The 15080-nt window shown below is 38.0% G+C and overlaps 1 protein-coding gene across 1 annotated transcript in view; it reads right to left on the bottom strand.

Annotated features, from left to right (window-relative positions):
• cacna1ia (calcium voltage-gated channel subunit alpha1 Ia) overlaps positions 1–15080 on the bottom strand; it is a 118430-nt gene that overhangs the window by 85849 nt on the left and 17501 nt on the right. The window contains exons 2-4 of the mRNA XM_037688522.1: positions 13378–13442; positions 8141–8238; positions 1076–1235 (exon numbers count right to left, since the gene is read on the bottom strand). Coding sequence (XP_037544450.1) covers positions 1076–1235; positions 8141–8238; positions 13378–13442 — 323 coding nt within the window. The remainder of the gene's footprint in view (positions 1–1075; positions 1236–8140; positions 8239–13377; positions 13443–15080) is intronic.

Below are 15080 nucleotides of genomic sequence, written 5' to 3'. Positions count from 1 at the left end.
GTTTAGCGTATTTCTTAGTTCATATCTTAGATCTTATTACTGTTTTTCTTTTACAATTTATATTTTTGTTGGATGTAACTGGGACCATGTGTACACAATTTCGTTCCACCACATGTACCACATGTGTTGCGAATGACAATAAAGAAAACTTGACCTGAAGTCACCTCAAAGACTTTCAGCAAAAGTTATAAAGGTTTATAAATTAGCATATGTAAGAATCACTACAACATAAAAAAATGACCCGTTTTAAGATGGTAGTAATCAATGTTGATCTTGACTTTCTTTGCACTGTTAGCAACCCAGTCCCAAATAAACTCTATTTTTCCAATTTAAAGTCATTTAATGAGTCATCCACAACAAGTAACATGCTTATTGTTCGCAAACTTTCCACTTCAAAAGATCTGAAATATCCCTTTTTGAAACTATCTCTTCTTTGAGGTTTATAGCAAATTTAACACAAATCATATCAATAGAGTATATGGAAAACTTTGATTAAAGTAAAGTACAAGTTATAAATAGACTCCATTAGTCCATTGCACTTAAAAGAAGAGAACAAAGCAGCCACAGATGGTGGACTCACGTCTTCTTTCATCTGACCGTTTGATCTGCCTTGAGTACATGCTGCGTCAGCATAAACAGAGATGCTGCGCAGAAGTGTAAACGTATGCTTCGTGGCTGACATACACAACAACAGACATCCTGGATGTGCCATAGAAGCAAGCTGATGCAAGCATAAAAAGAAACGGTGAAAGTGTCTCGCACACAGACGCAGTGGGTGATGCTGTCATGTGGAGGCATGAGCATGAAGGCATGCAGCTGGAAGCTAATCACGTTCACAGTTGTAAGAAAGGGGGAAACTACTGGTGCAGTTGTTTCTGGTTTACAAGACAGATGAAATCATAGAAGAACCAGCAAAAAGATGAACAAGTGCATGCAACTATAAGGTTCACTTTGCTGTGTGACAAAACATCCAAACCAAAAGAATCAGCTGGGACCAGCAGATGTGATGACGTGAAGAAAAGTGGAAACACTTTTAACGCATGAGGCACATGCAGGCGTGCATGTTTTCACTCACAGGGTGAAGTTCTCCTCCGGGTAGCAGCGGTTTCTCAACAGCCCAGCCCATAACTGCACGCCGATGATGCCAAAGATGAAGAAGACGAAGAAGCAGAGCAGCAGCACGTTACCCAGCATGGGCAGAGTGTCGAGCAGCAGGTTCACCAGGATCCGCATACCTGTGAAGTTCAGCAGACTGATTAATCAGACACAGGGACGCGTCACTGCTTTAAGAAGATTTGGAAGCGTTGAGACTTTTTCAGAAGCCAGTACGTTTTAGTTTCTAAATTTAAATAGTTTCAAAGCAGTGGTGCCAGATAAATACACATCTATTTTGTCTAAAAGATGCAAACTGCTTCATATGTGTACAAGAACAAGGAAAGATTTTGTAAAGTGTACTTATTAACTTTTCTCTACACCCACCCTTGGTAGTGGCTCACCTAGTTGTTCCCTACTGTTTTTGTTTTTTTTAAACAATGCAGTGCCTCCCACCAGTTCCTAAAGGAAACATAAATTCAAAAACAAAACAGCAACAGTTCCTTCTATTTTATCTTATTTTGAAAGGATTATAAAGTGGAAACAATGGTCACAGATGAGCTTAGCTTAACTGCTGTGCATTCAAACTAATAATAATAATAACTTTATTTATTAAGCATTTTAAAACAACCACAGCTGTAACAAAATGATGCACATGTAAAATCAAGAACATTTAAAACACATATAAAGAATAAAACAGTTAAACCAGTAAGACCACTAAAAACAATAAAAGTCTCAGGCAGTGCCAAAAGCTGGCTAATACAAATGTGTTTTTAAGATTTTTATAAATAGACAGTGATGGGGCTCGTCTGGTGGGATGAGGGAGACTTTCCATAGTCTTGTATTGTCTTATTAATCATTTTGAATAATGAAAATAAACCCATGTGAAAATTCCCAGTTAGCAGAATAAGCAGCAGCACAGGTCTCTGTGCCACACACCCTTTATTTCATTAGCGGTTTTATGTTCTTGAAATATATAGAAAAGCCACACAAAATTTGTCACAGTGAGACACTTGTACCGTTTCTTCAGTTTACTTGAATTTTAAGGTTTTTTTTTTCATCTTTGTGATTTTTTTAAATAGAGTAGCTACAATTTGATGTATTATGCAACAAAATTGAGCGTTTAGAAGCAAATGGGATTAGATTTCACACACTCAAAAATTGCTGCACACAGTATTGAGAGACAGGAAAAAAAAACATGCAGGTAGAGAGTGAAAAAAAATACAACTCAGACAACAGTGTGATATGAGCCGTTCTTTCAAAGATCGACACCTCCAAAAACAAAACAACATACGTGACACTAAATGTGCAATCAGACTACATGAGGTCGCAGGCCTGATTAGGAGAAACCTAATTGCAGAAACACAAATGTATTCCCTGTCGAATAAGGATGACCTCATCCCCAGTTGATGAGCCCGTCTCACTGTGATGACATACTGCACCGACACTGTGATTAGAGGATCATAACAGCAGCTGATTGGACTAATGAGAGAGCAAGGTGAGACGCTCTGACGAGATCACACACCGACACCTGAGACAGATGAGGCTGGTGTTACGGGTGTGTGTTTGTCATCTCTGCTCAGAAGTGTTTTTGTGTGCTTTAATTTATGAAATGCAGCCCAGCAGTCGGTTAATGTGTCACAACAGCACATCTGAAAAGCTAACAAAGCTGAAACAGAAGAAAGGAGCTGATGATAACCATCTTTATAAAAATTAACACCTGAGGCTCACTTGTTATACAAACACAAACCCACATAAAAATGAATAATAAGACGTACAAAATAGTTTAGCTCATTAAAATAGGGGTTTCTTTCTCTAATTATTTCTATCAGTGCCTTATCGTAAATATAACGGTGCCATGAGGGTTCTTCAGTTTAAGCTTTTCAAAAAAAGTCAGATTAAAGTTTCTTTAATTCCTGAAAATAATATAGGGGTTTTAAAAGCCAAAATAGATCCTGTGTACATTTCTTTAAAAATTGGTTTTGAAATTAAGATTTATTATTTGTTTATTAAAAAGTAATTAAAAAAAGTACCATACATTTCACTGTATAAGTCGCACCTTTTTGCGTATGTTAGCATGCCTGCGACTTATACAGCGAAGCGACTTATTTTCCCCCCCAAATTTATAACACATTTTTTGGCTGAGAGCTGACGATTTCATTCATTCTGACATGGAAAATATTGAACACTACCATTTTCAGCCGCTAGAGGGAGCTCGAGTAATATGGCAAGCCAAGTGTCTCACTAATAGGTAAAAGTGGCTATTAATGAGACACTTTGCTTGCCATACAGAGCCATCTTTGTTTTGCTCCAGAACTCCTGGAGCAAACGTCAATCAGCTGCATTTTGTCGCGCCGCTCAGGTGAAATGCAGCTGATTTGACCGTTGAAGTGCATTTATGAAGGAAAAGTTCAACTGAGACACAACTTTACTATAATGTTAAGCCAACAAACAATTGTTTTTAAGTGTTAATCTTGTTAAATTCTTGCTAAAGTCCTCTTGTGCACGCTCCCGCGGCCGCCATTTGGCAGCCAATCGATTTTTGGCACACCGGCTAACATAGGTTGTCATCGGTGACGCATAATAGATGCAACTTATACGGCGAAGCAACGTATTTATGTTTTTTTCCACTTTATTAAACATTTTTGGACTGATGCGACTTATACGGTGGTGCGACGTGTACAGCGGAAAGTACGGTGTATACAGTCAGTGAATTATATGAATGGGATTACATTTTTTCTCTCTGCTTGGTATATTTCTTGATTTTTCTTTTATTTAGATTTGTTCAACTTCTTTAAGGATAGATCACCATTTTAAAATTTTCCTTAAAACTGACCAGTCAGTCATGAGACGAAAAACTAAATCAAAAACGCACGTCAAATAATTTTCAAAGCTTTCACTTCATTTGAAAAGAACAAAACAAAACAAAAAAACAGACTTTTACCTTTCCAATTAAATTTGTACTTTTAGGTGAAGTCTAAACTTGTCTTTCATCTCTGGCTGATTTGTCTCATCAACTTGAAATGGAGAACAGTGGCGTTTTTAGCGTGCGTGTGTGTGTGTGTGCAGCGGTGGCTGGAGGCGAGTCTAAATGTTCTTGTTCCCCAGGGTTCTTGTCATTAGGCCACTGCTCCATTAGGCCTAATTGGCTGAAGAGAGGGAGAGATGGATGGGAAGAAACGAAGGGTGAGAGAATGAGTTGATGCTGGAGGGTTTGCTATAATATAGTGTAAAAAAACAGAAAAACAAGATCTGTTAACAAATCATCGATGGACAAACCAAGCAAAGCAAACTTTGCCTCTTTTCCATCTTTCTCTATGTCTTTTTTCCACCCTCTCTCCATGACGGTGTTGTTTGCCAGCTACTGCTGTTTTCAAATAAAGACGAATGCCTTGCCTTGCTCTTCGGTAGTAACACATTTATAGCTCCCTGCCTGGGCTATTCACATAAAGCCAGGAGACTTCTCCTTTCTTCTCTTCGGTGGGGTGTTTGTTGTCCCTCCTCCCGCTGCTCAGTCTCGCACTTCTCCTACATCACACCAATTTCCTCTAAGACAAAAGTCTAACACAAGAGCACGCACGCAAACGCCACACGCAAGTATTGTCTGGCGTTTTGCAGCGGGGTTACAAATTGAGGTGTGTGAGGGGGTCAGGATGTGTTCAGGCTGCCTTTGTACCTGTGGGCAAAGCAGCAATCCAACTAAACACAGAACAAATAGCTTTATCCCCTTGTTTCCTCACCTCCAATGAGGTCACAAAAAGAGGACAGAATAAAGGTACTACATGCACTTGTAGTTGTAGCTGACTGATGGCAGCATAAACATAAGAGGGTGTGCATAAAGAAAGCCTGTGCGGGCATCTGCAGTATATAAATACATGAATTTATAATGCCTGAGTCTGCTGCACATCATTTATGCTTATAGTGACTAACTTGAGTCTCCGGGGATTCGTACTTTGACGCGTAACCATCTCAAAATGAGCAGATTTGTTTACAACCTGCACACACTTTTCCTCCGAAACACACGTTGATGCACACAACGTCCAATCAGACCACTTCGAGTGCTGCTGCCTCGAGTGTTTGACTGAGCAGGGCTTTTACTGAAAGGCTTCACCGGGAGAGCATGCTCGTTCATCGGAACGTGTGGAAATGGGCGATGGAGAAAATGTTTGTACTTGTGTTCATTAGATTGACAGAAACTGACAACCAAAGAAATAAAGATGAATAAAATAAAATAAATGGCAATATTAGTAAATGATGTGCACTCACTAATGTTCTGTGAACACATTTCATAATTATTGCTGCTAAGAAAACCATCAATTTTACATACGTTTGCCAATAATTTGGTGTGGTAGTAGCTGAGAGTGATTCCCAACACATATTCTGAGCACTTTAAAATTGCACAATATAGTTATTTTTAATGTTGCTATTTTAATGAACGTGACATCACGTGCAGAATGGTAGCACTGAAGGGAGCTCCACTTTGACTTGCTCTTTTTTCATCCCTGTTGTTTTTGTTTTAACTTTTTTGTGCCTACACTGCACACCCACACTACGGGTATGACCGAGATGCACTTTTTGAGTTTTGTGTGTCGCTGTCTTGCCATCGTGCCATCGTGGATCAGTTCCCGGCCCCCTTCCAGCCTTGGGCTCAGGTTCCAGAATGTCATGGTGGCAGTTTCCATGATCCTCCATCTGCCTGCATGCACGGAACTCTACGGACCCGTTCGGTTTTATGGGGAATCTTGGATGTACTGTGTCTGCCAGACCTGGTTCTGGAGGGCAGTCTGGGAAGGCAGTTGCCACGGTTGTTATCATCATGCTGCTAACGGGACCGCGCTGCTAACAAGACCACGCCTCTGACAGAACCACACTGCTAACAGTACCATGGTGCTAACGGGACCATGTTGCTGTAAATGTATTTCTTTTTCATCCAAAAAAGTTCAATCTGGTCCTCTGGACATTCAAAAAACAAAAAACAAAACAAAGCAAATCAACAAAAAATGTAGAAACATTTCGTCTGTCATCCGAGAGACTTCCTCAGTCTGAGGTGCTGTATTCAGCTCAGTCTCTTAAATAGCACCTTCTCAGAGTGGATCAACCAGTTTTGCTGCTGACAACCAAAACCAGCTGATCACATGCTCAAGAAGGACCATCAGCCTAACAATGGATCATTAGCACACTGATGGCTGTTTACTATTCACAGAGGGTTGAGTGATACTAGCAATCACAGCATTGTAAGAGGGGGACAATTGAACACGTAGGCCTCCACCCCTGTTTAACGATGGACGGTTTCTTTTCACAAAGATGGCCTCCTTTACTCCTCTCTCAAACCATCGTTTTGAATGTCCAGAGGACCAGATTGAACTTTTTTGGATTTTTCTACCTGGATTATTGAGCATGCATCAGTATATTTCTTTTTCACTTTTGGTGCCTTGCTTTTTGTTGCATGCTTTGGTATTTCTTGTTGTTATTGTTTTGTTTCTGGCGAGTCGAGACGGTTCTTCTCGTCCTGAGCATTTCATTGCATTCTTGCCATTGCGTTGATTCTGCACATGACAAATAAATCTGACCTGAAACTTGAACCACAGTTTTTGGAGTCAACTCTTTGTCTGGTAGAACATGAAAATGACTAGAGTCCTGACAATTTTACAGATATTGACCTACAATTTGATATGGTAGTAGCTGAGAGTGATTCACGCCACACACTGTGAGGATGCCATACAGTGATATTACCATACATGAGATTGTGCATGTTGTTTTTTTTTTTTTTTTTTTATTTTTTAGGTTTGACCAAAACAACTACAGCTGTCATTTCTTAGAATGAACTCAGTCTTAAACTCTGGCCTGAAGGGCAGCAGCTTGTATGATTTTCTTAAACAAATTTAATCTATCAGTGATGTGAAGATTTGACTGATTATGACTGGTAAGTCACCTTCTTATGTGATTATAGCAACAACAAAAAAAAAAGAAGAAAAAAATCACGTGTTTATCTTTAGTAACTCAATTACATCAAGTTTACAGTGACAGCTAAAGATTGGCTAGCTTCACAGAAAAAAAATAATAAAAGCCACGACAGCAGGCTGAAATTTGCTAAATCAGGCTAATTGCTGATTTCAATGATTGGGAGCGGCCAGTTACTGCAGCAGGACAAATAAATCAATAAGAGTCAGAAAGTTTGCCCAGTGACTGAGTTTTAGATGAGAGGGATGGGGATTTGGTCACACTCTGAGCAGTGAAGCGGCATTAATGGGCGGTTTGACAATCTGATAAAGCTGTGACCCAAGGTTTGAGCTGACTGTGTGATTAAGCATAATATGAAAGTTTAATCATGCCTGCCAGGAAAAGGTGGGCATGAGGATGCAGGAAAATGGCAGAAATGCCATACAAATGAAATTCATTTGCATGAATTTTTCAGGAAAGAGCATTTATGTGAACTAACAGGCTGCATAGATAACAGACACTAAAACGTGCAGGTTGTGGTGGTGAGACAGACAGACATTAAGGAATAGCTCAGAGTTTTTTGACAAAGTAGTTAAATAATAGTCAGTCTTCTTAACAAGCATTACTAGGAATGTCTGTTGCAAACAAAAGAATCAGTATTGACAGCGTATTGATTTTGAATCTGTTTACATAAAGTTATAGTAGTGTCAGCTGGAGGCATTTTTCAGCCAAATATTGTCACCGTTGGGCAGAAACCTTGTACGTAACTCAAAAATTCGACTTTACAGAAAATCACTATGACATTTTTTTTAAAATAAGTAAACTTTGCAAGTACAAGCTCTTTTTTTGGCATTTTTTATTTGTTACCCATCCTTAAAATCAAAGATGGCCGATTGAAATAATTTAGACAAAATCTAAAATTATGACAAATGTAAGCGTTTGCTCAACAATGACAGTATTTTAATCCACTACCACTTTTAAATGCTTCAGATAAATAAATAAATAAATAACCAAAGGGATACACCAGGAAATGGGATTTGACCAGTATGGCCAACAAAGTCAAAAACAAATATGCTCTGCTAAGATTTGTACTTTAAACTGCTCTCACTTGGGACTCTGTTGATGGCTTTCAGTGGTCGAAGAACCCGGACTGTTCGAATGGCCGACAGGTTGATGTTCTGCAGGTCTAGTGAGTACTCTACCATCCTGAATATTCGAAGAAAGACAAAAAAAAAAAAAAAAAAAGAAACATCAGTAAGTTATTGTTTTCAATAAGCAACTTGTTTAAAACATGACAAAACTGTTTGACCCCTGACGTGGAGCCATGAATCAGAATCAGTGGTCATTCTTTTCTTTTTTTTCAGCACCGCTAAGTGACATCAAGAGGGGGAGCGACATGAAAGAGAGATGAGCAAAGAAAGGCGAATAAAGGGATTCATTCTATTCTAAACGTTGCCTGCAGGACGTTGTATCTCAGTCAGAGCCTGGCATCTGTTAGCAAGTCATTTCCACGACATGGCTAAGCTGTTTGTGCCCCCAAACCACTTTCACAGGAGAACAGTCACGGGTTGCCATGTGTGTCTGTGAAAGCAGCGTGTCTGTCTGAATGTGTCACACACACACACACAGGACTCTCATCATCGACGCAGATTCAGCTCAAGTGCGTGAAGTGGTTGTTTTTAGGGTTTCTGTGTGATAAATGACAGAATAAACGCCACTTTGTGCGTATTCATGTTTTGTAATAGCAATTAACCATATTGTGCACAAAATGTAATGTGCAGAGGGCAACAACATCTGCATGAAAATGACACCACATACTGACACCTGGAGCTCAGCTGCTGGCTTTGACAAAACGAGCTCGCTGTCTGTCACACAGGAAGAACTTACGCACCATGTCATTTACAGTAATGTGATACTTTATTGATCCCACGGGGAAGCTCTTTCCATTTGCTCTTAACATGCAGCAGAGAGCCACTTAACAGGATTACTTCTGGTTTATTCATAAAGTAGGCAAATGTTTAAAAACCAAGACCAAACCTCGAGGTTAAATGCTGTCTTTGTCTATACTTGTGTTAGTAACTGTGTATTTCAAATGCAGCAAATGGTAAATAATCTGTTCTTGCAGGGGTGTTGAAATACAGCAGGCCAGTGTTTCTCTCTCTGTGTCTCTCTAAACTATAGAAATGCCACAGAGGCTTGATGAAAATGTCAAAAAGAAAGAAGAGTACAACAGTTGTTTTGGGGCCAGGCTTTTCCATCTGGACACAGTATCTTATTACAACCAGCCTAAAAAATAACACCATCTTCAGCAGGTTTAATGATTTAATGTGGGCTGCTGGGAGAGGAAACCGAGAGCTTAAATGTCAAAATGAAGCTTTAAGGCAATTCAAACAACTCAACAATACATTTAGAGGTATTTTTATGTACATAAAATATAAATGCATCCTATGGTATAAATCTGCATGTGCATGGGATGTGCATTTTATTGCATTGTGATCAAGTGTGTATGTATGTCTGATTTCTAGAAGTGTGTCTTTCTGTAAACATCAATCACACCACTGAGTTTGGTAATTAGTGGGTTACAATTTTACGTTTTCTTTTATGTTTTTAATACATTTTCCCATTTTCTTGTCACTTATTTAGTAAATTTTTTCTCATTCATGCTTTACCGTGGCAAGCATTTGTGTTTGAGTGTGTGTCTTTGTACAGAAAATTTGAAAGTAAAGCCACAAATAGTAAAAAATTAAATAAATTAACCATATTTTTATGAAAACAACTCGATTATTTCTAATCCTCTGAAGCTGAGGGTAAACCTAAGAGAAGACTTAAGAGGCATCTTGACCATGAGAAATGTGAAATCAATTTAAATCTAGACACTGAAGTCTGACATATTCTGAATGTATTTCAGCTTAAATATAATCAAAATGACCAAATGGTGCCATGCTGGTACTGCTGTTCAAAAAAAAATAAAAAAATTGAAATACAAAATATTGGCATTAATTGAAATATTGATTCACTTCATTTCCATTCACCATGTTTGTTTAAAAGCAGTAAGAATGTTTTTGCTGATCACGTCTGTATTTATTAGTGATGTCTGTGTTTTTGTCATTGACGCTTTTATTATGGAAACTCAGTTTTAGTATCAAAAAGTATGTATTTTCTGCAGGACTTTATAAAGCTATACATGTATTTAGAAGATATTAATGAGAGGCTGTGATTCAACAACATATTGGTTTTTTTCTGTGCATACCTGTTTAATTTTCAAAATCCTAACAAAAAAGGTTCTTCTATTGTAGAACCAACTTCCAGTTTCTGTCCATGTGGCTGACACGTTGACTACTTTCAAGACCAGGCTCAAGTCTTTCTTCTTTAATAAATCCTATAGTTGGGGCTTAGATTTCCTGAAGTATCCCTTAGTTATGCTGCTATAGACTGCTGGAGGACAAACTGACCACATTTCTTCACAGCTGCTGTCTATACGTGCTCTACTCTACCTGTTAGTATTTGTAATTATTTCTATCCTTATGTTTTTTTGGTCATTCCTCCAAAGTTCACCTGGACCTGCCATTCTGTGTTTGTTTCTGCTTCCTGTTCCTCTCAAACCCCAGCCGGTCGAAGCAGATGGCCGCTTCTCCCGAGTCTGGTTCTGCTGGGTTTCTTCCTGTTAAAGGGAGTTTTTCCTTTCCACTGTTGCCTTTGTGCTTGCTCAGGATGGGAGACTGCGACAAAGTGAAGATTCAACACATTCTGTTCGCTACCTTAGATGGATCATTTTTACTAATTGTTTTTTATAATAAGTGACTGTTTCTGTTCAATGCCCTGAGACGACTTCTGTTGTGATTTGGCGCTATATAAATAAACTGAACTGAATTGAAAAAACAAAACAGCTGCCAACTTAACAGTGCTTTTTTGCTCTGGCCCAATTTGCCCATTTAAATGATGTATTATATCCAAAACTGTCCATATTTATGTAACTTACCACCTGGCCAAAAAAAAATAAAGTGTCAAACTCTTAAAAAAAGCAAAGCTGTTTGCATTTTGTCTGAAAAATATACTGTCTCTTGGAACTGGTGGTTAAAGTGATACAGCAGAAAAAAACAGGAAGACAAGCAATTTGCTGCATCGCTGCCTTTATTAGATGAAAACAAGACGATCCAAAGATAGTTTAAAAAGCACAAAGTGTCACTTATTGATTCTGAAATAACACCCTGAACATATTTTATCTAATACAGTGAAATGCTGTTTATGCTATTTTACGCATTGCTATTGGTCTTCATCCTTTTACAACATTATCTCTCTATGAGACTTTTTTTCTGATTGCTATGTTTGTGACAGATATAGTCCTATTTACACTGTGCAGTGAGAATAACAGCAATATGATGCAAAAATAGTTCACACCTGCTTAAGTTGATGAATATGACAGTCAGGAGGAAAAAAGTGCAAGTTTAAAATGTTTGCACAAGTCAGGTTAAAGAATACTTTAAGTGTAAATGTAGAAATAACTCCATGGTGCGAGTATAAATAACCAGCTTCAACAGCTGGCAAAACCACAGCTTTGGACTTAATTTAGCCTTCCCACTCCATAATTCCCCATACCTCTTTATTTTGGCAGATCAGGTTTATTGAGGATATCATGAACATTTCAGATTTGTTGGATTACAAAAGCATTTTACTTGATTAAAACAGAACTTCACACATATTGTGAGTCTCATTTAGTTTGTAAGCTCATATACGATGGCATCATTAAAGACACTGTGTGTGCTTTTGTGTTTTAATTATTTTATCTGCCTTTCTCCTTTCAACCTTGTATCACCTGCAATAGCACTCCAACACTTGTATATTTAATCTATAATTTAGTACAAGAATGTGACATTTTCAGTGCTAGCATTGTCAAGTAAACATACTAAAAATAGTCAAAAGTATTGATGATTCTGTTTACGTTGACATTTTTTCATTATTTACCGTCACTGCATGGATTCATATTTGTCTATGTCCACACCACAATGCGTATTAGAAAAGACAACATTTCCTGCTTCAACATCGACATCTCACCTGATCATTTATATAAAAATGGGATCTTTTTAAAATTTGTTCAGCTAAAATAGCACAAAGAATTAAGGCTGAACTGAAGAACCAGGACATGTCCTCAAACTTCCACTGAGTTTTAATTCAACAGATGAAACCAGCCTCATCCAGGCTTAGTCAAATATATCACATATAAGCACTTCTAGGCAGGCCTGTCCTGCACATTTCTAGACATGTCCCCCTATAGACATTCATTAGAATAAATATGGAGGTGAAGGCTAACTTTGAGCAAAAAAGCCTATGCTTCGTAACTGGAAGCATGTCACTGTCACATTCGAGGAGATGTGTAGCAATTTCTCAGGATTTTTTTTTAACAGCAAAAACATATGCTGGTAGTAGAAAAACAGCAGAATCAAGCTAATGTCTATATATACACTCAAGCAAAACTAAATCGATCTTAGAGGCCAATTTCAATGACAGATTGTATAGAGTATGATGTGAGTGTGACATGTCCAGAAGAAAGAAAGAGTTGAAGAGTACAAAAGAACAAAGTGATGCCCACGGGTTACAGACAGAGAGCTTGTAAGAGAACATCAGCTGTAATTTAGCCTTGAAATGCCTGCAATACCCTCTACAATTAGCTAGGACAGTAATCTAAAGTACACTGCCAGGAGGAAAACAAAGACAAGAGGTGTTCACACATATGCAGACGCACACAGTATTAAACAGACTCCAGTTATACACTGAGAGACCAATGCTATGCCTTGAGTGCACACTCACACACTCACATGGAGAAACTCTACACATCCACAGGGGATAAACTGATTCAGGTTAAATGAAGATGAATGTTCCTCGACTCACCCTGCTAAGTCTGGAGCCCTGTTTCTTTGTTTTTCAGCTCTTATATTGGTTATTTTTCCCCAATCGATTTCCCTTTCTTTTCTCTTTACCTCAGAAAATAATCATCTTGCGAAGCATTAATTCTTACACAAAATGTGACCTATAATAGTCAAGTAAAATAAATTAACCTACTAGAATTGGCTTGATATTACAGGCTTTGACTTAGCTAGTCATAAACCATTCTAAAATATATATTTTGTCACAGATGTTTAAGGGAGAAGTAAACCCACATCTAACTTCACTTTTATCTTAAACGTAAGCCCTGAAACAATTAACTGCTTACTTGCAAAATTATTGGTTTGTATGTGGAATGTTTTTGTGGAGACGTGGTAGTTCAGTGGTTACAGCCGTGGCTGTGGATCAAGGCCAGGGGCATCTGGCATAAAACAATTGCCAAATCATTCATGCGAGTTTGCTCACTGTGGCGACCCCCGCTTGAGGGACCTGTTCACGTAAGGAAGGAAGACACGAGGAGTTTTGGTAGACTGAGAGAAACCACAGAGCTGAAACTGATTTTATTAAACTCTGTTACTTTTCCATCCATCCATCATTCATCTATCCATCCATCCATTTAGTTATTATCTTTACCTACTTCTTCCTTTCCACGTCGCGTGGGTCACTGGTGCCCATACCCATCAATCATTGTGTGAGAGGCAGGGTACACCCTGGACAGTTCCCATGACCATCACAGGCAGAGACAAACAAGACAAACAACCATTCAAATGCTCACAACGTATTTCTATTACGCATTTCTATTAAGTCTTAGTGTGTCTGTTGGTACTACTGATTAAAAAAATGTGAAGTAAAAACAATAATTTCAATAAAAGGTACAGATGTAGACAAGTTAAATTTCTATTTTTCCAATAGATTTCAGATTGTACATGCATACATTGTGTCATTTAGTCCTTCCAGTATTAGCTGTAATATTCATCAGTGTTTTGGCTCGTTTACTTCCACCTTTATTTTGTTTTGCGAGTTAAATCATCAGAAAATATGACATGACTATTCACTGTTATGCAGATGATACACAACTATTCATTCAAAACATTTGAAAAAGCCAATCTATTACTTAAGTTGTTCGACTCTTATCAATGATGTAAAGCCTCTTTGAACTTGTATTTTTCCTAATTTAAATTTAAGTAAGCCTAAGGTGATGGTGAAGGTAAGGTAGGTCCTTAGCCTGAAAAATCTCAGAATTTCTCCAACTTACCACGTAGTGACACTAAATGACATTACATTGACTCTCAGTCCAACTATTCAAAACCTCAGAGTTACTTTGATTATGCTTGTCTTCTAATTATGTTTGGCGTAGCTTCAGAACAGCCATCTTTCATCTCTTTAACACAGTTTTATTAAAATGTTGTGTGGATCAATGCCATGATGTTCTTTTTGACAAAAAAGTACGTTGTGTCTCCCACAAAGCCACTATACCAACAGCTTTACATCCCCACAACATGAAGAATAAATAAAGTATAGTTAAACTGACATTCTTTTTATTAAGCATTTTTAAGTTTTTCATAGCAGGTGTTGAAACAGATGTGATTTCTTTGACTGTGTGTGAGCTCATGCATCACTTTTCCATGGTAACATGGATGAACACTTTGAAAACGTATGTATCAACTCAGTGCTGGAACTGTACTTGACTTTAGATGTGCATGTTCTTGCGAGAAGGTGAAGGTTTAGGTAATAGGTGTCACTTGAGAAAACAAATTAGCTTTCAATTTCTACATGCAGTAAAGCCTGGACAAAATAAAGTGATCATTTAGTTTTCCAAATTTGAATGTTTTAGCATGAAACTAAAACAACTTAGAAAACCTTACAATTTAAGGAGTAACATAACCCTTTTAAAGTCTGAAGACCCACCTTCAGACTTTATGAAGTGTTGTGTAAGTGGTTATATAAGTGGGCCCAATGTAATGTTGTGCTGGGAATATTCTTTTGCTTTGAATAATGCAATGGATTTACAACACACTGACCACAGCAGAGTCAGTCAATAGAAACAGTTAAATCAAAACCAGAGACAAATCACCTTTTAAACCATGATGTAACAAACTAATCAAACATTATCCCAGTATAAACAATAAAATAAACATTCAGACAGTCCTTTTCAGCAAACCTTGAGG

Source organism: Nematolebias whitei, chromosome 15, assembly GCF_014905685.2.
Source record: "Nematolebias whitei isolate Nwh7 chromosome 15, NemWhi1, whole genome shotgun sequence".
NCBI lineage: Eukaryota > Metazoa > Chordata > Actinopteri > Cyprinodontiformes > Rivulidae > Nematolebias > Nematolebias whitei.
This window is presented reverse-complemented; position numbering and strand designations above follow the sequence as displayed.